This window comes from Diadema antillarum, unplaced genomic scaffold, assembly GCF_040938485.1.
Source record: "Diadema antillarum isolate AM-2024a unplaced genomic scaffold, OU_Dant_1.0 seq00001148_RagTag, whole genome shotgun sequence".
Lineage (NCBI taxonomy): Eukaryota > Metazoa > Echinodermata > Echinoidea > Diadematoida > Diadematidae > Diadema > Diadema antillarum.
Genome location: NW_027271960.1, coordinates 570,183 through 597,198, shown reverse-complemented (window position 1 = coordinate 597,198; position 27,016 = coordinate 570,183). Strand labels below are relative to the sequence as shown.

General features: G+C 40.0%; 1 protein-coding gene across 1 annotated transcript; it reads right to left on the bottom strand.

Annotated features, from left to right (window-relative positions):
• Nucleotides 1-354: 354 nt before the first annotated feature.
• LOC139744239 (calcium-activated chloride channel regulator 4-like) lies at nt 355-26,040 on the bottom strand. The gene is made up of 12 exons (XM_071654682.1): nt 25,191-26,040; nt 10,658-10,818; nt 9,618-9,748; nt 8,140-8,462; nt 7,413-7,655; nt 6,045-6,284; nt 4,999-5,301; nt 4,467-4,712; nt 3,485-3,758; nt 2,937-3,095; nt 1,813-2,034; nt 355-1,058 (listed from the first exon to the last, which is right to left on the bottom strand). The coding sequence occupies exons 1-12, from the start codon at nt 25,383-25,385 to the stop codon at nt 355-357; spliced, it is 3,201 nt and encodes a 1,066-aa protein (XP_071510783.1). The 5' UTR covers nt 25,386-26,040.
• Nucleotides 26,041-27,016: the final 976 nt, after the last annotated feature.

Genomic DNA, 27,016 nt, shown 5'->3' with positions numbered 1-27,016 from the left:
ATAACGCCATGGTCAAATGTGTAAACGTGATTTAAAATGTAAACTTCAAAATGATAACAGAAGGCAGTTTTAAGTAGACATAAAATTCTTCGCGTCAAGATGGAATTAATAACTCTCTTTGTTGGTATCACTTTTGAATACTCCAGGGAAAATAATCCAGTCTTTATGGGGTAAACATACACCTGCAAACATGCGCTGCATGAAAGCCCAAAGAAACATTAGAAGATCACTTTATTTGACAGTGTCTGACGTCATTGCAAGCTACCCATTACAATATCATCCAACTTGAATGAAAAATTTAATTTCGTATGAATAATGTTTGAAGAGTTTCTGAGTCCCTTTAGGAGGGACTTTTCAAATGTCCTCCAACACTAGAGCATCTCCCACTCTCTTTCCGGCTCTCTTATTTTTCCTCGAACTGTTTTCCGCCAAATTTGTCTGGGACGTTGCTTCATACGGACCCGCCCATTGATTATTTCGATGACGATACCGCTTTATCAAGCCTGCCCCACAGCTGGCGTGTCGGATGATGGTGTAGATGACGATGGCAGTGAGTAAAATTAGGATGGTAAGCACTGCCACAACGATCATGGCAGTCTTGATTCGACCACGTGGTTGAACTTCCTTAGGAGGGGCGCTCTTCTCTGTTGTTGTCATGTTAACATCCGGTTGGGCGGTGCCTGTGTCGGGTCTCGAGGAGAAACCCCAACGCCTCGTCGTGGGTATGCGTTTTGCTCCTCGGCGTGTGGTGACCTCGAAGAGACTGGTGATGGTATCTGAGGTCGGTGGAAGGGTCGGCACTGAGGGCGTCACGACTGTGACCATATTGGAAGGCTCGGCACGATTACCCACCTCGTCCAGGCTGATGAGACGAATGGCGCAAACAGGATTGAAGCAGGAGCGAGGTAGGGCGATGATCATATTCTCAGTGATGTAACTGGTAGCAGGAGCTGTAAGACTGCCCATCACTAACATGCCTCTGGTGACAGGGGCTCCAGACAGAAAGTTTCGGGCAAAGACATTGGCGTTGCTGCTGTATCGGATCTGATAGGAACTTGCTGGAATTAGAGAGAAAAGAAAGTAATTTTGATCACAGTATGATCGACATCTTTTTTTACTCTAACTCGTAAATATATATAAAAACCAACATTCTTTCTCTAATACTTTTCATAAAACCTTCTAACTGTCGCCCAGAAACATTAGATCTAGTTCTGATTTTCACTTCGATTACAGTTGAAATGTCTGAAACGTTAGTGATTTACTGCGTAAAGGTAGTTGTTCATGCTGCTTCTTCAGTGTAAAACTCTATTAAACTATTGATGGATGGACACTTCTTTCATTAATAACAAGTGCCAGACTGCATATAGTTAAGCTTATCCGTTTATCAACTTTGATCTTGATCACTTCAGGACGGACAAAGACAAAAATGTTTATAATTAGATGCAACGGTTAGCTGTTAGCTTTCTGCATCATTATGAAATTATTTGAAAGTGTTTTGACGCAAGAAAATAATCTATAAAAATAATTTTACCATACCCAGAACCGGGGTAGGGGTTGAAGGGGTGAGGGGGAGAGGCTGCCACAATTTTATTTAAAGAAAAAGGAAAAAAAAACACAAGAAAAGCGATGAATTTCCGAGGTTCTTCATATGGAAGGAGGGGGCGGGAGCGTTGCCCCTTGACCAAACCGTAGGAAGTACCCCTTACGCCTCTCTCCCTCTCCCCCAAACTCTCTTCTAATTGTTCTGCTTCCCCTGTGTGGTATGTGGTATTATTCTCCCCATCAAGACACCATCAGGACATCTCCACTCACCCCGCCCAGAGTCGTAATCGTCTCCCATGGCTTTCCATCGCAGTTTAACCCTCAATGACGTCGAGTTGAACACCACCACCTCGAGGTCATTGACCCGGGCAGGAGGGAATCGATCTCGAGCCAAGAGAGCCGAAACGTCACCCGTCACCTCCACGTGAGCTTCGGGTGGGGCCCGCATGAACGGGCCTACGCTGACCAGCTCTGCCGGCTGCTCTGTCACGTCTGTGAAAATTTGATTTGATTTGACTAGATTTGATTCGATTTATTAACAGAATGCATATAGTACATGCATTATGCACATAATGGTTTGTACATGGAAAAACCATTGACGTCATGACATAAACATTAGGAGTGGATCATCACTAGTTATTCAAAGCCTTCATTAACATTCGTTATCTAGGCAATTTCGTTAACTTTTCGCAGACAATCAACACTACTGGTATAGGAAAGGTGTTAATTTTATGTTCACTTTGATCAATTTCAATTGCATGATCAAGTAACACTTTATACAATACGTGACAGGTTCTAAAAAAATTGTGATCAAAAGAACGCGGAAAATTCTGTGCAAACAGATCACGCTGACGAAGTTCAGAACATTTTCACAATCGCAGCGCATTGTTTGCACCATTTCCTTGAGACTGTTAGATGACAAATAAAATGACAAAACTTTCTATTGGTCCTTTTATTTTGATACATGGTTTCTCTGCTCAACTATCACATCAAAAAACATCATTACTGAAGTGCTTGTAAGCTCTTTGTTAACATATTTTCTCACATTCAAACAGCTTGCTAAGACCACGGAAGACCAAGTAACTCGGGGTCATTTCACTAGACCGACACCTATAATACGAGTCATACAGCCCACGAGTTCGACATTGAAAACAGGTCCATGAGTCATACAGCTCACGAGTCATACAGCCCATGAGTTCGACACTAGGTAAAAACAGCCCATGAATTCGATAGATACAACACGGGGCTTAATGTGTCGGTCTGGTGGGCCTTGTTAGCTTAGTGTCGAACTAACGGGCTGTATGACTCGTGAACTGTATGACTAGTGAGCTGTATGACTCGTGGGCTGTATGACTCGTGGGTGTCGGTCTCGTGACGTGCACTCAGTAACTCACCCCAGTCTGCGGGCATGACTCCACTCATTGCCGAGGTTCCTCGTCTCTTCGTCGTCCGACTGTCTCCTCTAACCTTCATGTCGATCTGATAACTACCCTCCTCAGTAAACTGCGTGAAATACGCAGAGTAAATCCCATCATTCGCCCTGGTATCAGCCCCTGTAGGAGAGGTCGTATTTCAGGTGCCTTCATAAAAGTTACATCTCACATACTGGGCAGCAATTCGTCATAACTTACTTTCAAGTGGCGTTCAAAAACTTTCATTGTCGAGAAACACATGCACGATTTGTATCATGAATATGAATATACTGAATTTTGTTGACATGTTCACGGCAACGCCAATTGCAAAAACCTTTTTTTCCCTTCAAATTAATGATTAAAAAAAAATCCATCTTGACACATATACTAAAAAGCACAATGAGATGCCATACAAACAGATCAACATAATATCCTGACGTGGACAAAAAACATTTCTCCATCATCTAGTATAGCCATGAAGTGAGCTATGTCCATTTACAGACGACCTAGACGCGGACAATTCAACTTACCTATACCTCCATCTCTGAGTGTGATTTCGATGTCGCTACCTCCAGGCCGCTCGACCACAGCCTTGACTGATGCTCCGACTATAGGCATCTCCCCTTGTTTCACCTCGCCGTAGATTATGAACATATTGTTGAATCTGACGTCGATCTCCCGCTGTAGAAGGAGCGGTCGAGCACGGATGGGTGGTTGAGAAGAAGAGGCTGCAGAGAAAACTTGGATATCCACCGTCTGATCAGGTTGCTGCTGACTGTCTATGCTTATGGTCCATACTCCCTTCTGTTCAGATTGAAAAAAAAGTACGGAATTTCATGAAACATAGAGTGATTAATGTTTCCGATTTCTATGATTATGGTCTCATTTACCCAGGGTATCCTCTTCAGGGTTGCCACTGCTCTACCACAGGGCCCTGCCATTATTATTACCCTAGCGTTGCCAGGTACCCATTTATACACCAGGGTCGAGGGGGACACAGTGGGTAAAAACATCTTGTCCAAGGACATAAGCACTTGGCGGGATCCGAACTCGAGTCCTCCGATAGGGAGTCGGGAGTGTATCCACTATGCCACAGCCCTCCCCCTTAGGATTTCACACATTGACGCTCATATCTGCACTAATGACAGAAGTCAAGGGGAAATTGAGGGTTAGATCGTTCCAATCCAAGAATGGGAATACATCTAAAATGCTGTACTGCATCAAAATTATTGCTGATTTCACCGAGGAGGTATACTGGGCTTGGCTATAGTACATCCTTGATTTGACTAAACTTAAAATAAAGTTCACAAAATGTGTTCTCCATTTGGCAGTTTGGTAGTCAGTCAAGGTAATATAGATGTTTAATTCCTGTTGTTCGACGCTTGGATAGTCACAGCTATGTTGATTTTGTTTCATCACACGAATTTCACTTTGACTATATCTCTCCAATTTCCGTTTTTCTTTGAATTGATACAACGAAAAAAAAAAGGGAAAATGTCCAAAGTACTTCACCTTCATCAGATTGTTAATTCTAAAGTCCATTTGCTGATTGGACTCATCCAGGGTAACCCCTGGAGCGCCGGGCGTCACGGGATGCCATCGTCTTAGTGGGCTACGAAGTGAGAATACTGGTCGTGGGTCGTGGTCCCAAGAAAAGCGGAACGTAGTGGATCGTCCGATAGATCCGTCGATAATAAGTGGTGCAGAAACATTGGTGATCGGGAGCGGATTGGGGATTTCGATTGACTCACGGAAAACCTGCAATGTGACATAAGGGCGATGGAGGAAAGCCGCTGCTATGTTAACATTTTTTTTAATGACTGAACTATTTGTACCTTGCACATACACACACACACACACACACACACACACACACTCACTCCCTTAAAAATATAGAATCTATATCCTATAAAAGCTAATCTGATAAGTTCATCCTATTCAACTCGACAATATTGTTAGTAGAGAAATCATTTGCTGATGACTTCATCTTATTCCTAAGTTGACTGGTAGTATAATGAAGAGAAAAGCCAAATCCAGTCCATACCTGCACGAAACGAGGATTATTTTCCAAATCAGCGAAGACGGGTTCAGCTTGTGGTCCAGCAAATTCTGGGTTCTCGGGTGTTGAAGAAGGCTGGTAGGCATACCACGTCCCAGGCTGCAGGACACCCGATATATTGATGCTGCGGGGGTTCCCTGGAGGACCAAAGTTTACTGCGCGCACAGCCACCCCCTTATCACGCAGCTCTGTGATGCGGCTTGTCGGAGGTACGCCTTGCCACCCGCTCAGTAAAATAATGTCCGATCCAACGCCATTCATTTCCATGTTTGTTCCATTCAGAATAACCTATATGAAATATATGAAATTGAAAATACACAGGTCCTGTTTAATCGACAGCCATTTGTTTAGCTAAAGTTTCTCTGGCTTACATTTTTGGAACATGTTTAGTTGTTCATTTCCTCTCATGATTGCAAAAATGTGAAGGTTGAATTATTCTACTTTCGGCATAATGAGCAAGGTGCTGTTCTCAGTAGGGTTTTATTGACACGTAAAATGGAAACTTATACCCCAAAAATATGTGGATCCAGTGAAAGTGCAAATGATAGAAGAAACATCTGTGAAGTTTGAGAAAATTGGACAATCTGTTCGAATGTTGTAAATTGCCGTCCTCGCTGGATAAGTCAACTCCAACAAATCGGGATTTGGTTGTGGAACAATATTATAAAAACAATATGATGAGAATGACTCAAATTTATCACTTTTATACTGTTTGACGTATCACTGACACATGACAAGCTTATTCCCTCTACTTTTGAAAGAGCTAAATGAAGTTCTCGCTTTTCTTTCGTTTGTTGTTGTTGTTTTTAAAGTCAAATGTGTATGGGGGGGGGGGGGGTGCAGCCCTCTTCCAGTTCTGCAGCCCGAGAACAAGTATTTAAAATGTGTAAGACCAGTTGGTCCTATAGAAAATGTTGTAAATGGCAACTCCCTCTCCCCCTCGTTATCTACCTCAATCCCCTCCCTTCGAATCTCCCTATTTTCGTCCCTCTCACATACAAGACAAAAGAAAAGAAAAGAAGGAAACTCACCCTGTAGTAGGAATGGCGGAGAGCTGCTCCTGGGTTTACCGCGCTGGTGCTACTTGGTGACGGAAGGTTATCCAGGACAGTGAGAAGTGACTGCTTTCCTTGTGTACTCATCGCCGTAAGGGGCGCCCTCGTTATTGGTTTCGAACGAGAGTAGGTGACGATTCCTATGAGACTGTCTGCTGGTGCGTCATCGACGAACCTTTTGGACATCCTGATGACGTCATTCCAATATTCGTCATCCTAGCAAAAAGGATGCATACAGTCGAAACGATGGTGAGTGGAGAAAACTTCTTGAAATGAGAACTAGAATCTGGTATTAATTCAGAGACACCCATTAATCGACGAACCGTTTGGACATCCTAATGACGTCACTCCAATAGGCGTCATCGTAGACCAAAAAAAAAAAAAAAAAAAAAAAAAAGAAGAAAAAAAAAGATGTACACAGTCTAATTTGTAATACCTTCATACTTTTTTTTTTAAATTCCGGATTTGTTATCGATTCCAGAAGACAAATAATTCTCTGACGATATAGGGAGATAAAAAACTCCTGAACTCGGGTAATTATTTACTCACTGCAGAAAAAAAAAGTTAAGAAAGTGTGAAATCTAATCATATAAGAACTGAGAGTAATAATGAAGCCGACTCTTTACGTAAAGCTGCGTTTATGAATATATATATATATATATATATATATATATATATATATATATATAAAGAGGAATACTTTTCTAAACACATTTAGGAAGTGATCTGAAATACTGTACGTGGTTGCCACTAAACATTACTTCCAGTGACTTCAGCTGTACTAGGGACTTGTTATTGTGCTGCTGCTTTGCGCCGTTCGATCAGGAAAGTACAGCGATATGTTTCAAAACGGCTTTGCACTTTATCTCCTTCTTAAAAAGGCGTTTGAAGCTCAAATGAATTTCACAATCACCCTGTTAATAGTCGTTTCAAATCAGAGTATTTAACCACGATCTAAAAGCATGATTGCGTGTAATAACCGCCTGAAAACGCCTCCAACACGTTTGGAATGGTGATCATAACTATTCAAGAAAGTGTCATGGAAGTTATTGGGGCAAACATTATACACAGCACCTTTGCACCACATTAACAAACCACCTACCTTGAAACCATAGAAGACCAGGGAAAGCTTTGACAAAAATGCTGATAATATGTTGCCATAACTTTAAACAGAACAAAAGATTGACTTAATCAATTGAATTATACCAGTAAATACAGAATACAAAAGAAGAATATGCCACCCTGCCGTGCTGTGCTAGAGGTCTAATGTCTTAAACAAATACAGGGAAACAGGATGGGCAGTGATATGACAGGTGGAACTTTGTGGTTACCATGGTTACTCACAGGCATTGAGTTGGATCGATCGATAACGAGCACGGTTCTGTTTTTGTAAAGCATCAGTGTGAATGACGGAGTTGTGTCAACAACTGCCGGTGGGGGCGGATTTCTGTTGTTGAGAAAATCGGGCGACTTCAGCATGATGTCCCATGAACTTTGACCTGCGCACAGCCTGTTCTGCTCAGTCGGTGCTTCAGAGGAATGGAATGAGGCTGGGTCGTTCGGGTCGCTTTGGCAAAACTTTCTGATCTGGAATAAAAGATGATGCCATGTGTGCGAAAGAGTCTTTTATACTAAACAAATTAAGTTCTTGTATAAACACGCACTGGTTCTTTGCTTTTTATCGCCACAAGACATTTCCACAGGACTGCGTATTGCAACAGTTCCGGTTTACAGTTTTACCTTCAAGTAACATATCACTTATCATATAAAGAATAGAAGTGTTAAGGGGCAACTTGAACACTTCATAATGTCGGATATCTATGTACAATGATTTTGGATGCCTTATGAAGGATGTCTTTATCAATCAGAACAAGATGTTGAATGGGTGAAATCCCTAAAGCATACTAGTATCCTCCAAGGAAATTGGATACAAATGTAAACAATCGTTTATCAGGATATTAGCTCTTCACGTGCTTCAGTTGTCTTTCATCAAATGCGTTCATGGTGTGGTAAATAATGTCACTGTTGCTAACTGTGTGTTGTAGATTATCAAATGTAAATCACAACTTACGGATGGAATGCTTGTGCTGTACATGATTGAACCGGAAGCGGTTTGACCCTCGATGTTGTTCGGCCGGAAGCGACATGTTGGCGGCGGGATTTTCCCGGCTTCGACGTCACACACCACTTCCGGGTTCTGTTGAGTAACTGCGTCTCCGCGGGTGATGGCGACAGCGAGTGGCGGTAAAGCGACCCCTGAGATTGCGGTAGAGCACTTCGTTCCCTCCAGTTTGCCGCTGCTGGAGATGTAGAATTGAGGACTTCCGGGTCGCGTGGGGTACTCATCGAATAAACCCCAGTTAAGATGGCCCCACTCGTGTACAAGAACCTTGGCTGTGTGCATGTATGTGTGCGGGGGGTAGGGATAATGGCAGGTAAAAGACGAAGATTGGAGAGAGGAAGAACATAGTAAAGGTCAGGGGTACTTTTCGAGGCCAAAACTAAAAATTGATGGCTTGGTTTGTGCACTCGGCTACATGCAGCTCTCGAGAAATTAGTGTATAGTGTAAACAAGCTGAGGTTTAAATTGACATGGATAACTTGTTGCTGCCTTTTCCATAATTATTGTTTATTCAAATAAATAAAGTGGTCTTCTATGAGGTTATATATTATATCATCGCCATGAAAAGTCCATCGCTCATCGGGGGTTGCTTGTTTCTCGATGCTCTTCAAGATATCAGAATGGCAGTGGACAGCGTCTTATTTCTCCCTCCCCACCCTGCCCATTGAAAATAAAGCAAGTTGTTACGTGGTGTACCACTCAGCCAGGCTATTGCTATGCACGCGAGCAGCTTTCGTTACTATGACAACAGACCTATACAACAAGATCCATACGTCACTGACAGAGAAGGGGGTTATGACTACGTGACGTGTCATGGTAGGTCGGACACACGATAAACATGATAAAGGCGAGAGAAAAACTGGGATGTGTTTGTGTATTGAATGTTTATAGCGTGTCATGAGGTGACCATGAAAACGACGAGACATTCGTGCAGTACTAGTATGTGACGTAGTGCTGTGTAGTGAAGCATAAATAGTGTAATCGTATAGTCGCGTGTAGTGTAGTGTAGTGTAGTGTAGTGTAGTGTAGCGTGGTTAATATGCAGTGTAATTGAGTGTGTAGTGCAGTGTATAGTGCTGAGCAGTGCAACTATGTTGAACCAGGGAGGTGGTTTGTCTCACCTCCCTGGTTGAACCAAGGAGCCTCACTTATTATAGATAGGGCCTCATCCATTTCAAGCTCTGCTTATGATGACGGTCCCCTGTATTGATTTCTCCTTTGTTCATGTATAAATACAGTAGGCCTATTCCTTAATATGTTGCTTTGATTAATATGTTATTACAGACTGATGTTGTTATGAAGTTGACATTTTTTTATATCGATTTGTATGTTATACTCTCCTTTTTTGCAGACTCTGTATCACTTTGTTTTCATTTGTTATTGTATTGGGAGAAAGAAAATGCAGAAATAAGCCAAACCAAACTCACCAGGATCGCCCCATCTCCCTGTCTCTCCAGACATGATAAATTCTGGTGTCAGGTGCATGTATTCTCCAGGGCTTCCGCATTGTCCCGGCTGGCGGACGAAGGGTCGTGATGGGACGTCAGCCGATGTAGGTCTATGTCAAGATAAAGAATTGTGCTAGCATGAAAGCGACATGCTCCGCATTACCTTTAGAACAAGGGACCCGGTACCATGCTGATACTATTTTTCATTACATAATTCAAATAAGATGATAAGGTATGATGGCAAGTGCATATAAAACGAAACATCATCTGCTCTAGTGATTGCAAGTGAAAGTTGGAATCGAATTCAAAAGCTATATACGGTTTTCATGAAAATGCAGTTTAGAAAGCTTCATTAAGGGATTTGCTCGTCGAATCTACTTATTTTCGAAGCAAGAAAAAGCATATATCGTTAATGTTAATGTAAGCGTTAAAGGAGATATCCGGTGATATTCAGACTTCGGCATTTGAACAACTATAATTGGTTTTACTGGATACAGAATTTCAGAACTTCTAGTGATTGGAATGAGGAATAGAAAGTTTTCAAAATTCATAGCAAATCACAATGAACACGGATGACGACGTAACAGCTTCACCATTATTATATGAATTTATGAGTGGGGGCTCAAGGAAGCATAACTAAAAAAGAAAGCCTGCATAAATTCTACACAGATGAACTAAGTAAGCACGTGGTATTGTAATGGAATTATACTACCACATTTCTGAAAGATGTGAGTCTCCTATGTCGTCATCCTTGTTGAGTGTGATTCGTTTCGGGTTTTCAGAGGATTCATGGTGTCTGCTCAAGGACCACAATAAGCGCCAGAGATCTATAGATGATGTCGATTTAGGTCCTATGCCCTACAATGTTAATGTTGAAAATCGTCTGGACTTTCCAGGGTGTAAACACATGTAAACATGAGACTCCTTTGGAATAACACATTCAGTGCACCTGCATGAAACACTTCATGGGGGAGGTTGGTCGTCATGGGGACGAAATGAGGGAAATGGTGTCATTTTACCTCACGACGATGTTTGCTGCTGGAGAGCGAGCCCCATGAGGAGCGAACTTTAAACCAGGCAGCCGCGGCCAGGATGGGGGGATGAGAATCGACACGTCCCTAAAGAAAGCTCTCTGGTTCGTAGCGTTGAAGAGGAAAGATGACGCCGAAGTAAAAATGTTCTGTGAGGGGTAAATGGCATACAAGCACGTTATTGCCTCCTACTATTTAAGAAATTTATGAGACGATAGGTTTAAGAGAGGCAGAGACTGGTCTAAAATGGCCCTGGGAGGTCGGCGACTCCCAAATATTCCCTCCCATATAGTCCTCGAGAAGATAAAGAAGGTTTGAAAAGAAAAACAGGAAGAGAGAGATAGAGAGAGAGAGAGAGAGAGAAAGAGGGACGAGACATTATTAAACCATAGTCAGCATATTACACTTTAAGAGAATTCTTCTGAAATTAAAAAGTTGCTTATTCTATTTTCTTGAAATATTCTTGATGTTCGCTCCTGCTCAGCTGATTTTTACGATGTTAACAAAAATCTCATTTATCCTCCGATCCATTCTCCTTACGATGGTCCTTCGTTTGACCTAAACTGTGATTAAAAAACCAGGGGCGGATCCAGGAACTCCGTAAAGAGGGGGCGCGTTTACAAAATTAAAGGGGGGGGGGGGCGCACGCACCCCATCCCCATTTTTTCTTTTTATTTCTTTTGTTTCAACAAAAAATAAAGGGGGGGGGGGCGTGCGCCGGTTGCCGTCCTCCCTGGATCCGCCACTGAAAAAACAACAAGCAAACAATGAAGTCTAAAGTAGGATGACAACATTGTATAGACGAATTTCTTCTGTAAGTCGTGTCCATATAATCATCAAAGATGCGCATAAAACTTACAAAAAAGTTAGGCTTTGGAAGAAAAGACACCAAGAAGACCTATTCATCTAATTAAGACAATACGCACTGATTCACATCGATAAGTCTGAAATAATCTGAGGGAATAGGGATGAAAGATTCAGAACAAGTAAATCAATGGGATCTCGTTATTTCAGTACGATGGAGAAATGCTGGAATAGGGAGAAAAGCAATGTTAATTTCACCAAAATGCTCACTTCCTTTCAAAATCAAAACCTCAATCAGGGACGTGACTTGTACACGGTCATTTTCCATTTATAGAAGCGCATTAACGCGATGAGAGAAATTATAATCTCACACAAATATTGTACCATGCAGTGAAATAGATCTAAAAGCTTATACATACGACATTATTTCATTTAAAAAAATTTCACAATTTGAACGCACTTCCTCTAAAATGACTGGATTTTGTCTGCGCCCAAAGATCATTCACCCAAGGCGGCACACTGACAAAATATAATTATAATGTGGCTGACAAACTTCAAACGATGCGACGAATAGTGGTTTGAGAGAGAAAAAAAAATTACAGTCCCCCTAAAATGAGTTACTGTATCCTTTCAAACGCTCAGCTGAACAGTCACGTTTAACCTGCAAAACTGATTTTACTACTTGGACCAAGCACTCAAGATCAATAAAGAAGTTAAACTCATGGAATTTGTTCCATTAGAAAAAACAACAACAACAAACGCGCAGGAAGCGTATTTTAGAAAATATATTCACAAACAGCAGTACTAAAATGTGTTTTGGAGTGAAAATACGATAATTATGAGGGACCAAAGGGGGGACTTTAATCGCTAATGACAGAGTTAGAAAAGTATGACAAGAGATGGTAACTATAGACTGCCACAAATTCACATAACGAGAAGCTGATTAACAACGCGAACGGGAAACAGGTGTCAGACGACATGTGTTCCGAGACTGGCGGAGAGAGAGATATATACATGTAGTTGGATAGATATAAACCTAGATAGAGAGGGATAGGCTCTTAATGGTCATTATATAATTACAGGAAAAAACATGACAAGTGTTTGAGATTCTCGATGGTTATAGATAGTTTGGTATTACACTTTTTGAAAAAGGTTTAGAAAAGGCAAGAGAATGACTGATACGATAACACGATGACGGGTTTGCCTCTCCGTGCTCACGTGCTGTAGGTTATTAAGAACATATAGTAACCGCGAGTAAAGCTACCTTATGATGAGTTGTCCTTGATTAAGATATATTGTATCATCTCTCTTTGAGTTCAGGCTTCATGCAATCTCCTTAAAGGGAAGGCCTATTCGAGCTTCGAGTCGAACTTCATAAAAGTAGACTCAGTCACACAAGAATACAATGCAGGTTTTACCAAAATTACATCAAAATAATGGGGAACACGTAATTTCAAATTTCATGTGCTTCGATGAAACAGTATCATGATTGGTTGCAATATACGCAAGTTGCAAATAAGATCTGGCGACGATCTTGTGGTCTCAGTAATCAATATTTTGACATGAGGCGTAAAATTATTGTAAGTCGATAAGTTAGCATCTGTAGCTCTCCTGTAATAAGAACGTGGTAGGTTATTCCAATTCTAGAATAATTAAAAGTATATACAGTTATGTCTTATATCTTCTTTAGAAATCATCTTAAGGTTAAGGAAATTAGTTTGATGATGGATGTTGCGTAAACCCATCGGAGATTTGGGTGACATGATAACTTAATCTAATCTAAAGAGATTAATGTGACAGGTATCACTACTTTTGATCTACTTCAGTATTACTTTCCCGTTTTATTGCTCGTGTGTTTAATTTCATATTCAAGTCAAATTGAACAAGGAATAGAGTTGTTTTCAGAAGCCCAGTTGGGGTCTAGCTTGCATCAAAGGTACATGTACGCTAGCTGCTGGAATCAGATCAAAAAGAAGAGTCTCCCGAGTTCAGGATGTACTTAGGATTTATTTTTGATTTCACCACCACTAAATCGTTGTAGCCTTCATTCATTACGTCATTAATTTTCCTACATTGTTTCTTGCAGTATAGGACCCCTCTTTCTCCCAAAGTTATTGTGGAAATGACAGCGTGAAAGTGTTAAAGCAACATAAGTAAAATTCTAACTAAAAAATCATCGTCGGTCATTAGGAAAATTATTGAGTACATTGGAGAACGTATCAAATGAATTCGGAAAGATTTCTGTTGCCACTCTACTACTTTACGTAGAGTAATATTTTAATAGGCCTTTCGGAATCGTTATACGGTGAATCAAAAATTTAGGCTCTTATGAGTATACATAGGCCTATATCTTTTAAAAAGCTTAGTCGAAACATATCAGAGTAAATTATACAAGCGCCTCAATCTAGGCTATGCAGGTGGCTTATAGAAGTTACAGGCGATGGCATCTATGGCACGAAATTAGCATCATCAAAGTGCATGAACCTGCCTAACAGACATAATGATATATGTTCCCTTGCCGATCATGTCTTCGAACGTAAAATAGTTCTTCAAGAACTGTCCCCTTTCCCCACTCCTCCAGAGGTTATGTTCACAGTATATAAGGAACATTAACCACAACAACAACAAAAAAGTTTTCTGTTGTATAAATCTCGATGTTTTTCTCAGTTTGGGTTTCTGCTAAGATTCATAAGAATAACTGGAGTCCCGTGTGTGAGAAGATCACGACTCATGCACCTAAAAGATCCCACTATATACATTCATCATAAAGAGCTTGTTGCTCGCTGAAAGAAGTGTTTCTCCCACATGCCTTCACAAGAAAACTGGCAAATGATTATGACCTTCGCCAGTAGTTCGCCCCAGGCAGCTAGCAACAGCCAGCAAAGGGTATCAACCATGCAGGCACATAGTGCTGTACGAAGAAAAAGAAAAAGAATATTGTAATATTGCTTATGATATTGTCCTGAAGGACCATAATGTTTCTTTTGCCCAGCCCTTTTTTTATTCTTTTTAACATTCTGCCCCCTTTTTTTTTCTTCTCTTTTTTTCTCTCCCTTTTTTACAGTATTATTATGGAATACTGTGATTTCCGATCGTATCTATTTAACTGTTATGAAAATAAATAAAGACATAAAAAAGAGAATACGCCTTGTGTTTCTTTTTTTTCGTCTTGAGTACAGTGATTTGAATATGAATACAGTGAGGATGTTGATGCGTCCTCCCCATGACTTTGGCAACCAAGGACTGGATCTCTTTCATAGGAGACTTCGGAGAAACCACTGTCAGTTTCTGCTAGGAGAACACAAATCATCTCACACGCAATGAGTTGAAGGACAATGGATGAGCGTGACAAAAGAAGATATATGTGTATGAAGCTTTCGGGTCACTCCATGACGTCATTGTCAATGCAATAACTCAGAATGTGCTGCACCCCCCCATGCACCAATCTTGAACTATTTTATCACTTTCTTGCACTTCTCTTCATCTTTGCTCTGTTACTGAGTATTGCACAAGTCAGTGTTATGAATTGAATTGTTGGCGTGAAATACATAACAATCCATTTACATGTGAATTTCTAGTATTACCTGTGAATTTCTATAGTATTTCTAAGAAACCTAGACTAATGTGACTTTTGTAAACACGGACTTCTTCGGCTTTGTGTAAACATACATCTGTCGTTATAGAGCAAGGGTCAGGAGGGCATTCTTCCACTGACGTCAACGCAAAAGTCGCTTTGGATAGATTTGACAATGTGACCCGAAATGAGCTCAGCACAACAAGTGGCAGGTTTTAGACTGTGGAGTGACAAGCATCCCGAGGTGAAGGTGACTCTGCTATATATATGTTTTTACAAGCATGCTGCAAGGCTGATCAACACTCTGCAACGTTTTCTTCAAGTTCATAGTACTTTCTTAGGATAGAGAGTACTAGTACATGAGTTAATCACAAATTCACTGTAACTCTATAGACTTAACGCATTGCTTCTGGAAACTAGCTGGCATGTCGTATACAGCTTTGTTGGAAATTACAGCATATTGCAGCCACCCCCTCCCCCCATCAAGAAAAGAAAGAAAGAAAGAATGAAAAAGGTAATGACATTATTACGTTTTCAGTGGGAATAGTGGAAATTGTCTCAATCACTCGAGCAAAGCACAATGAGTCTGATCAGGGTTCTCTTTCTTGTTCTTATGAGTCTGGGTTCGGGGGGGGGGGGGTAAGGGGGATTAGGGACTAAAAGTGAATATTTCTGCCATGATTGAAAATGGAGTATTTCCATCAAGCTACTTGCAAAAATTAGGTCAAATTAAAAGGTTTGTTCAGGGTGTTAATATGGAGAAGAGAGGGAGAGAGAGAGCGCGGAGAAATACAATCACACCACACAATCAAACAATAGGCAAGAATTATAAGAGGATAATTTATATAGTTGCTGGTACATGTCAAAAGTACCAGTGAATGTAGCTGTATAGAGAAGATGTGCCACGATTGAAAAAGAAAATCGACATTTTGCGAGATTGGTATCTGTGTGAGGCCCTTATCAGAGACACCAAGGTACTGGCTGTGGCGCCTGTGAGTAACAATAGCAACCTTGATATGGAGCTCAGGGTGAGGAGGCTAGTTCTCAGTCATGTTCCGTAACATGTTTCCAGTTTGGGAGAAAGAGAGGCACATCAAGGAATGACACGTGACTCACCCTCACAATTTAACAAACTTTCTGTTTATCAGCACCCACCACCACCCTTACCCCTTCCTCTCGATTACTCATACTGAGCGACTCTTACCCTACCTTCCCTGGACGGATCTCACTGGAAAGTATGGCTACAGTTATCTTAATAACTTTCAGTCAAAACGGAAATCCTCTGAGACGTGGCCACAGTCAAAGCGTAAACCACGGGAGATGGTGAGTGGCAAAGGACAGAGAACCGGAACTCTGGTCAAAACAACAACAAAGTCTCAATATCATGTAGTCGGGGTTGATTCAGTTCATCTTCTGTAAATCTTATTTTGCTTTCTTGTAGTGTAAATTTGCATACCTCCAACAAAATGCCCTATTTAATTTGCATATCAAAACAAAAGAAAATGTAATCATACTATAATTAGTTAAAGAATGCGCTAGAGTATTATATAATCTTTCATATCATACTAGATAGTATTATCTTTGTTATGTTGTAAAGTATTTAAGATGAATGAGTTCGACATGATTCATGTTCACACCATGCTGTGTAACAGCACATCAGTTATTGCAAGCGGAATGTCATGAAACGCTCCGAGGACTGTTGTACTCGGGATTTCACCGAATGTAATTAGATTATGCTACTTGGTCATCTTGGCTTTGATAAACAAATTCGGCAGAAGTTCTCATAAAACGGTTGTATTAATGAGACAGTGATATAACTAGTCATCCGATGAAGCAATATAAAGCAATAATAACCATGACTTTACAAACATTAGAAATACCTGCAGTGTTTTTTTATTTAGTTTTTCCGTTGCCTCAGCATCTGATCCATCCATCCATCTTTCTGCCCCACTCACTCTTTTTCTCTGATATCCTTGCGCGATTTTGGCTCTCCGCTAAGGGTTAGTTGACTTACATCCTCGAGTAAGAAGTGAACCCAGTGACATATGAAGCCGGATGCTGCCGTATTCCCACATGCATCGTTGATGACAACCTTGTGGTAAAGGGCTAAGTGTGGAGGTAGAGAGCCTCTATACGATGGGTTCAAGCTCTTTGTCTCCTACCCTTGTCTCTTACTCCCCTGACTGACAAACTCACTTTAACAGAGTATTCTGTAATGGATGTCACATTCTGACTGAACGATATACATGTGCAAGCGCAATAGCTTATTTAAGATCATAAGTGAAAATGACGAGACTGACTCAGCTGTGTTAGCTCTAAAAAAAGTCGTTTCTGGGTAAAGAAGGCTGAATAGATTCATGAATAGATTTCCAACATCGAAGGGAATATCTAGATACAATCACTTTATGTAAAGTATCATTGCAAATTTGAAATAAAAACAAAGCAGAAAAGAACAGGATGATGAAGAACATAATGAGAAAATAAAAAGCAGCAATCTAGACATTATTGTTCATAACATTGCTCACTTTAAAGCATGCATTATTTAGTGAACTGTAGTTATTGATTGTACAGAAATTTGTATTTCTGGTATTGTTGATAATAATATGTTAATGTGTTTATGATTTTGAGGTATGGTATCTTGTATTTATCGCCATTTCTATTTGTGAGGTCTATCAATAAACAACTGGGTTTGGAACAATGAACTTGACGGATCTGTATATACCAAGGCATTCGAGATATTCGTTACGAAGCTATCAATTTCTCTTTTTCTCCTCAAATCTTCTTGTGACAGGAATTGGGGCTGTAGGATGTCCAGGTGCTTGTATAGAATCTGTGAGTCATGGCTTGTCATAAAAACATGCAGGTATCGAGAGTTAGAACGTCACAGTAGCCAGACCCTGGTGGAAAGAACACAATGTCCCACAGTGTGAAGCACAATGTCAATCACAGCGAGAACACAGTGTGAAATCTCTTCCTATTGTAAGATTCGAGCTTTTAACATTATGACCACACCGTGAATTCAAAGCGTGACACAAAACGTTACTATGTTAACAGTCTGCGAAAAACTATAGCACAGCGTGAAACCATCTTCTCATTGTCAGATTCGAACCTTTTAGATCACGCAAGCTGACTTTGTGAACACATTGTGAACACACCGTGAGACACTGTGAGACACTGTGAGACACTGTGGGACACTGTGGGACACTGTGAGACACTGTGGGACACTGTGGGACACTGTGTTCTCTCAAGCAGGGGAGAATGACGTATGGATATCCTGCCTGTTAGTAGGATGAACATATTACGATGTATACAAACCTCCGAAGACCACCTTTTCAAAATATCGTCACATCGCAAAAGGCAAGTTACCAGTTTGGGATGACAGAGTTCTCTTGGAAAACCGTCAACATGCTGTGACGTGAATCTCTTGGAAACCGTCATAAAATCATGACATTTAAACTACATTTCAATCAGTCCTTATCTTGGAATTCCATGTTAAATGTCTCACGACAGTAATTCGACCATCAGGGTGTGGCTGATTGCTTTAATGGTAGGCTGTACCCGGTGATCAGGTGCAAATGTGGTCTTTAAAGTCTCAATGTCATGAGGGTATCATAAATGCCTGGCATCAAATGTCGTGTTAATCATGAAGATCATGTGAATCGTGAGTTCAAGTTATCAAGACAAAACACGTACACATTTTTTTTAATACATACGTAGATCCATCAAGTTCTTCTGCGATACTTCAATAACGATCGATGATACTAAAATAATGTAGCATTATAACCCCCTCCGATTCCCCCCCCCCAAAAAAAAAAATGATTAGATTGAGCATTATGTTTCTAAACGCATATGAATGAAATTAAACCATTCGTGAATTTATAATACAGAAAATTTAATCATGTCGTATTATTCTGGAACCACCATCCATACTTATTCTGTAAATTTCTCCCGAGACTGTTCTTTCTCTAACGCTTACAAATCCAGGCGATCAATGCTATTGTGATGTCACCACGCTCTTTCCCCGTATGGATGTTCGCACACGTGACAGTGAAATGGATCTCTGCATGTCTGTTTATTTATTCATACGATTTATAAAATCACAAAGTAATAATGATACAATAAAACTGGAATAGAAAACTGAAGATAAACGGATGGATTGCCCTGCTCAGCTCGGCTTTCATGGTCGTGCTGGTCTTCCGAGGGGTCCAACTTCACATGAATAATCACATTTGAAACTCCATACAATGAAATCAACGAAACTAATAAATACATACACACACACATACGCATGCATAGATAGGCCTACATAGAATAATATCGTACGTACAAAGTGCAATATTGATACATCAGTACGTCAACTATTACAACATTACACAAAGCCCGTTCTAAGATCATCCCTCCGGGCCCATCCCGACTGCAAATATTCCCTCCCCACCCATACCGCCTCCCAATATAAGATAATCATCAACATAATAGGGACATTACAACATATCACAAAATAAAATCATAACATTCAACGCAAAACATGATTATTTATTGCATTCGGTGGAGAGGATATTATCTAAGGGAAGAGAATTAAACATGGATACCCCGCGATCATGCGCTTACAATATTCTGTTCTTGGTTTTGACAGCGATAGCTTTCTCTGCATACATGAATATGTCGACTGATGGAAATTATACGATGAATAAACTAATATTTGCGATGACTTCGTGTGAACATCATGACCAATGTTTCCAAACCCTTACAAACGTTTCACATGCATTCAAAAAGTTCCAAGGACCTGGGGAGGTATCCTATTTTAGATCTTAATGATCATAAACAAATGTATAACAGACATTAATCTATGAATGAAATTTGAAGTAATCATGACGACGAGCATGCCTACACTATCGTTTCAAGGAATTCTGTCATGTCCTCTGCTAGACACTGGTTACATTGCTTGTCTTGCTGAAATCTGTCCTGTACATCTCACTTTCGAATTCACCTCTCACATTCGATAATGGCATTTTGCATGAATTTCATCTTTATCAATTCTTATCATGTAATGCGGCAGAATTACTTCGATCAGCTTCTGGTAGCAGACTTGTTTAAAAGACTCCTAATTTTTACTTTGCTTTCTCCTTACAGACCTTCGTATCCTGTATGTTCTAACTTCGTGTCTCTATTCAGTGAAAAAAAAAATAGCGAGATATGACGCATACTCTGTCTCTTTGGGTCGAAAGATGGCCTTTTATTGATTTCTCTGTGCTGGATTAAACAATGGATAAAATGGACGACTAACCTCCTTCGAGGCTCTGTGAGTGCATGACTTTACTTGACGGCTCTCCAAGTCAGAAATAGCCACGCCGGAAGAGAAAATTGTGCAAACCGACGGTTCTCGCCAGGGGTTCCTGACAGGGTAACGGGGCGGGGCTCCCTGCCTACAGTCTCCTGAACACACAGGAGCTATCTTATGTTTCTAATATCTGCTTTGTACAACAAACAGCATATTATACCTAAATTGCAGTTTGGCTTTCTTTTTTTATGGCGCCATCAAAGATACATCACTAGTATCGTGATCTGGCATATCTAATATAAATCTCTCTTCGAGAGAAAATAAAATGTAGTACAAATTTTCCCCTACAAATACAATAATAATTGTGAAGAAAAGCATGCAGAACGAATAAGAATAACGTCACAGACGGTATCTCGCTAAAATGCTAAAAAATAGAGAAAAAATAAATAGATGCAAAAAAATAGATAAGATATGGCTTTGCTGGGTGTATGATATAATAGTGTAGTTGCTAGAGACACTTCTTATAACGGGTGACTCAGTGGTTAAATAATTTTCCCAGTCAGCCTCAATCTGATGTATGCCCGTGAGATCAAAAGAGCTTAGCTCAGGGACAGCTGACGAGTACTTGTGAACTGCCCGACCAATCAACATGTCTAGTTCAATTCCGATTGTTTTGGACCGTCACCAAATAGAGGGGTTAGCTCTTCTCTGTGATACATCATTAAAGCCTGCTATATTATACCTGACTTGTATATCATTTCGAGTCAAAGAAACATATATGATGATATGAAAACATTAATTATCAATATCAAGACGTCACAAAACAACATACAATGTCACATGGTCATTTTGCCATCTTGATTTCTGATTTCAGGTATATCTTTCTCACGAGTACTAAATTGCACGCATTTAGATGAAGTTCACTGTTCTCTTTCATAGGGAAGGTTTTCCACACAAGATAGCGCACAGGGTTTTGATTCAACGAATTTGCCTCTGTGCAAAACGATCATTCCATCCCCAATTAGTGGGTCTCATTTTTATTTCTGTCACTGGCGTATGACGTTTGTCTATTTTTCATCATCTTTATGAGTGGATAGTTTGATGAATGCTTTCCCTCATGAACAAAGTATGTTGTCTTTAAACTTCATTTTAAGCGGTGACTGTTGTTAACATCCCTTTCGCACTTCCCCTTCCAATTTTGTAGATGACGGCAAAGCAGAATGCATCCGAAAGACAATTGAGAATACAGCTGTAAGTCAAACTGTAAGCCAATGTGAGCAAGACAGGTAACTATCAGGTATGGGAGATTAGCTTGACCAGAGCAAAGTAACATAATTCCACTGAGTTCTAAGATGTTAGAAGGGGACCTGGAAAAAAAAAAACTATATCTAGACAAATTATAATATTGGAGAATAAATCACCTATAGCAAGAGAATACATAATTTTGTGTCATCAACATAAAGTATACAATGTCATATCTACACTTCTAGAGAAATAATGCAAAGGAAAAAAAAGTATAGTCATAGTTTCCTCTGAGTATGTTGTACTTCGTGATAAGGTCGTTATCAGGCATCCAATCCTGTGTTACCAAGGTTACTTGGGTCCCGATAGAATTGACTGACATCATGTCGTCATCTGTGAGGAAGCCCAAACCTGACACAAGGTACTGAGAGTGACTTATCATTGGCTAACATCTGAAGGAATGGTTCTCGCTATGCAAAATGGACAATAATATCACAACTTGTACTATTCATTGATACTTAGCTAAAACTTCAAATTCTTTCCAACATCATAATTTTGGAGATCTCTTTGCACATCCGCAGTGATGATTTCAAAATATCAAGCTATATCAGATGCTTGAAGTCTTTAGTTCTCTTCTACATACTTCACAACGACTACGGGGTCAAAATCAAAGATTTCTTGTAATTACCCAATTTGCCTCTTCTAGGGCCTATAGCGCTATATCGGGATGTATGGTTCAAATATTGATACATCTGTGATACCACCTCCCTGGCCTATGATGACCTGAACATGGTAGACCCCTTTTCAGCCTCAACACCTCAACTCAGAATGATGATGCACGATGCACTCAGATTTATTGCAGGTGACTTGACCCGACATTTGTCCTGTTCTTCATCGATGATGACAGTTTCAAAGACAAAGTGTGTTCTAAAATGGAAAGACTGACAATAAGGACTTTAAAACAGACGCGAGTGACCCTGACCCCTGAAATCGCTGTGGTCTCTTCCTCTGTCATCACAATAAATGACAAATTTCTCCCCTAAGATTTTAAAGGGATAGTACAGTATTGGTGGAGATGAGAATTGGGCTTTTAACTTTTTGCGAGATACCAAGAAAACACTTATGATAAAGTACAAAGCATACCATTTTAAGAGGAATTCAAAGTTTATTTGATGAAAATCGGGTTTGGAATGAATGAAACATCCAAAAACAAAGTAAAACAAAGCGATTGTAATAAAGTGTGGGTCCCACACTTTATTAGAATCGCTCTTTTTTAGATATCTCAGCCATTTCAAAACCAATTTTCATCAAATAAACGTTGAATTCCTCATAGAATTACATGCTCTTTCATATTTCATATTAAAGAGGTTTCTCATTATCTCACCAAAAAATGTTAGAAACCTGAAATTAGGTCTCAACCAAAACTGTACATTCCCTTTAATTGGTAAGAGAGAGAGGTTTATTCGGAGAACAGAGTAGTAAATGCTCAAGTTGCTACAAAACTGTCTTCTAAGAATCTGTTCACTTATAATTTCATCATAGTAAAATTCACAAAGCTTCTTTGCATGGTGTGTTCGTGTTTTCAAAGGAAGAACACGAAGAGATAAACAGACAATACAGCACATAATCTCCAAAATAAGATATTAAAAATTGGCCAGATGAATCTTAGAAATGCCGTTTTGAGTTTCTACATAAACACACTCTGTACGAAATATAGCATACAAGTTGAAATTCGTCCTTGTAAGCTCTGTGGAGGTCTAAGAGCTGTACTAACCCATTTTAAATCAACTGGTGACGAGTATCTGAAATCTCTTTCAAACCCTCTGTATTTATAGTACATTGATGTTATTTCAATCCAGGCTCGAAATGTTGGTGTCTGTGTGTGTACAGTGAATGCAATGGATGTTGCCAAGAATTATTATCGCCTATTTATGATGATGCCTAAAATGCATTGCGTGTGGTTTATTGGGTTCGATAATGAAATCTGTCAGACGCTCTTGCCTGGAAAAATTCTATTGTCGATGGTCGTACGTCTTCAACACATGACTTAAAATACAAGTTTAATCCGTCACTGAAAAGCAAAACGCCTGCTTTAAACTCGACATTGAGAGGTATAAATCTGTGTCTCATCAAAAAATCTATATGATTACTTTTTTCTCATGTCACGGGTTCGTATTTGACGGGAGGCAATATTCAATCATACAGAGATGAAACAACAACATGTGGTCTGTATCAAAATAAAGACGTTCCACAATTTTGTTTCTTACAGTACGGCAATCTAAATATTCTGTCGACAAAATCATTCTTTTATCTATTACTGGGGATGTAATGACCTATCAGGCAAGTAAAGGAGATTTTTTTTTTCATTAACGATGAGCTTTCGATTTTAATTATCATCGAAGCACACAGGACAATAATGAGTTGCAATATCAATTCTATTCATTGACTGTTCTCAGCTGAGCACAAGTAACAAGACTGATTTTACTCGAAATGAAAATTTGATAAATACTATTTTTTTTTAAATTTCATTTTCTGCTTAGAAAACATATGTAAATAAAGAATTCTTCATCAAAACTACGGCGGGAAGCCCATCGTCAGAAGTCACAGTAACTCACAGTTGTGGTCTTTTATGAAACCTTAACTACAAAATCGATTATCTGCTGGAAATAGGCAACACTATCATATGAGACATATCGATATACCTGAGTGATCCGTCATCTGATTGTAACTAAGTTGGTGCCTAAAGGGGCACCACAAGCAAGTAACGTACAATGTAGGTCTGGTATGAAAATGACGACATACTCACATTGATTGAATTCAAATCATCCTGTGTGCTATTGACACAATAAGTGCCAAAACCCTCATCCCAAGCAATCAACAACCACAAAATAACCGCGGATAATGCGTTTCCCTTCCTCACGCTCTGGGCAGGAGTGCACCTGTGTTAGAACTGCTGCCATCGTAGTTTATCATGTTAAAGGACAAGTCCACCTTCATAGACATGTGGATGAAGTGAATGCAGCAATATTAGTAGAACACATCAGTGAGAGTTAGAGGAAAATCGGACAATTCGTTCAAATGTTACGATGTTTTTAAGTTTCTGCTCAGTCACGGCTGGATGAGAAGACTACCATAGCTTGTGATGTCACATGTGTACAACGATATAAAGAAAGTATAAAGAAAATTCAACATATTTTAACTTTTCTCGTAAAACAAAAGGTCACTCGACTTCTCTCTTTTAGAAGGCAGGGGTAATAATATTACCCTTAATATACGCCAATAACAAGTTGAAGAAATGTACACTTTCCTCAAAAAGTAAAGTTTTGTGAAATTCTCTTTTTATTTTCCTTATATAGTTGTACGCATGTGACAACATACACTGTAGTAGTCTTCTCATCTAGCAGTGATTGCGGAGACACTTTAAAAATTCATAACTTCTTAACAGATTCTTGGATTGTCCCCAAACTTTCTCTGATGTGTTCTACTAATATTGCTGCATTCACTCAACCCACATGTCTATGAAGGTGAACTTGTCCTTTAATTTCACTATTGAAATCGTCACCGTCTTTCATCAAAGCCATCTTAGTACAAGAGATAAAGTCCATGTATGGAACAAAACTCACCTTGAAAGTGTTAATGAGTGTCTCATTAAACGGCACATGTGGGTCGATAGCTGCCAGAATGCCGGAGTAGCCATTGTTGTTCAAACTTATTCCACTTCTTCCCCAGTTTCCGATGGAAATTGGCCCCTGACAACGGACATTTCCCGCCAACAAAAACCCAAGGAGAATCGTCTGGACGAAGCGAAGAGGTGCCATGGCTCCAACACCTGATATTCAAACCTTTATTTGAGTCGATGGTCTCAAACTGACCAGGGCGAGGTACTCGAGAGGTTTTCTTTCACGGTCAACTTGGACGGAAAACCGGTATGTTTGACTCAAATTGCTATCCGATGCCTTAGAGCGATGCCAATACGCTTCAAATTAATCGCTCATATGATTAAAAGTCTGCCTGCAATTCCTCTTCGCTGTAATCGTGAATATGGAATTTCATTTCTTAATATCTTCGAGGGTTATATCCAGTATGAATGGGTGTCAAACAGTTAAGGCGTTCATTTCCTGCTCTAATTCGTGCCCTTCACTATTTTTAGAAAATAGAATGTTGGTAATGAGGTTGAGATTTACAAGAACTGCTCTCCAGCGAACTTTCAGCCTCTCTCGAAGAAGGCTTGAGGATTGAATACTTGGCCTAGCAAACAGTCGTCTCCTAATCACCCAGTCTCTCCACTCGACCGACTGAAACTTCGCACGATCTGCGATTGGCTGTTTGAGTCACACACCTACATACGCAAAAACTCACCACAGAGTGTCTTTGCTTCTATCTGAGTCTGACATAGCAGTTTCTTCTACGATCGAACATAATCGTAGACCCCAAAACCGACTCTCAGGGCATTCATCGATGAAACAAAGATGGTGTTTGAGACAAGTTTAACTCTGTTGATTATGAAAGGCCAGTTGGTTGCAGAGCGTAGACTTCGGATCCCCTGCCTCGCGGAGCACATTACGTGACAGCAGCTAGGGTTGTTGCCTTGGAAACAGCCCAGACATGAAAGTCGACCCCTTACTCAGAAAGAGCAGCTGCGCGATGAGTTCGCTGGATGCAAAGTAAAAAAGTCAAGGCATTTACTGAAAGTGATAGTACAAATGTAGTACGGTAGTCTGGGAACGGAATACCCATGATCCGTGTCGCCTGATCACAGATTTGATATCTCAGCTGAGAGGAAGGGGTGGCAACGGTATGACGTCAATTTGCAATTTCTACTGTGGAAATCCCATATTCTGGGTCATATTTAGATCGGCTACGAAATTGTAGGTGACCAAATGTGTAGGCACCCTATTGTTTGTGTCTTTGCCTGTTCTGTAGTGATAGATGTTACGTACCGCATAGGTTCCTATCAGAAACAATTACCTCGATTAGTGATTTCTGATTTCCAAATGTATATTATAGAAACGGTTCCATCTGTCAATGTGCATATAAAAAGAAAAATTACTGAGACTGAAATCAATTATATAATAACAGGAAGTTACAGGGAATCGAAGATGGTGATGTTGCAAACACAAACAATAGAAAGGAGAATGCATTTCTTGAGTCCAGTTGAGATTAGAGGTGTGTGTGTGTGTGTGTGTGTGTGTGTGTGTTTTAACACAGCACAAAAATAACCTTGATCTAACAGCCCTGTGATGTGGGTGCATAACATAACATACTATAAAAGACAACCCAAAATAGCCTCAGACCTGACTGAAATTTGATAAATGCTATTTCAAAGAGCTGATTGAATCACTAGTGGGGGAAAAGAACTTTGCAGCGAACTCCCGTTTGCTTTGTTCCATATACTCCCGTTTACGGGTCAACACAGATCTACAGTTAGAAAACAAGACGTGATTCAATC

What these genes read in the sequence shown, in the direction of transcription:
- LOC139744239 (XM_071654682.1), bottom strand. Translation starts at nt 25,385, where the DNA reads ATGGCACCTCTTCGCTTCGTCCAGACGATTCTCCTTGGGTTTTTGTTG. An exon ending in GCAGCAAACATCGTCGTGAG is followed by an intron (nt 9,749 to 10,657) that starts GTAAAATGACAC and finishes ATCTTGACATAG; the next exon opens with ACCTACATCGGCTGACGTCC. An exon ending in TCCGCCATTCCTACTACAGG is followed by an intron (nt 5,302 to 6,044) that starts GTGAGTTTCCTT and finishes TATTTCATATAG; the next exon opens with GTTATTCTGAATGGAACAAA.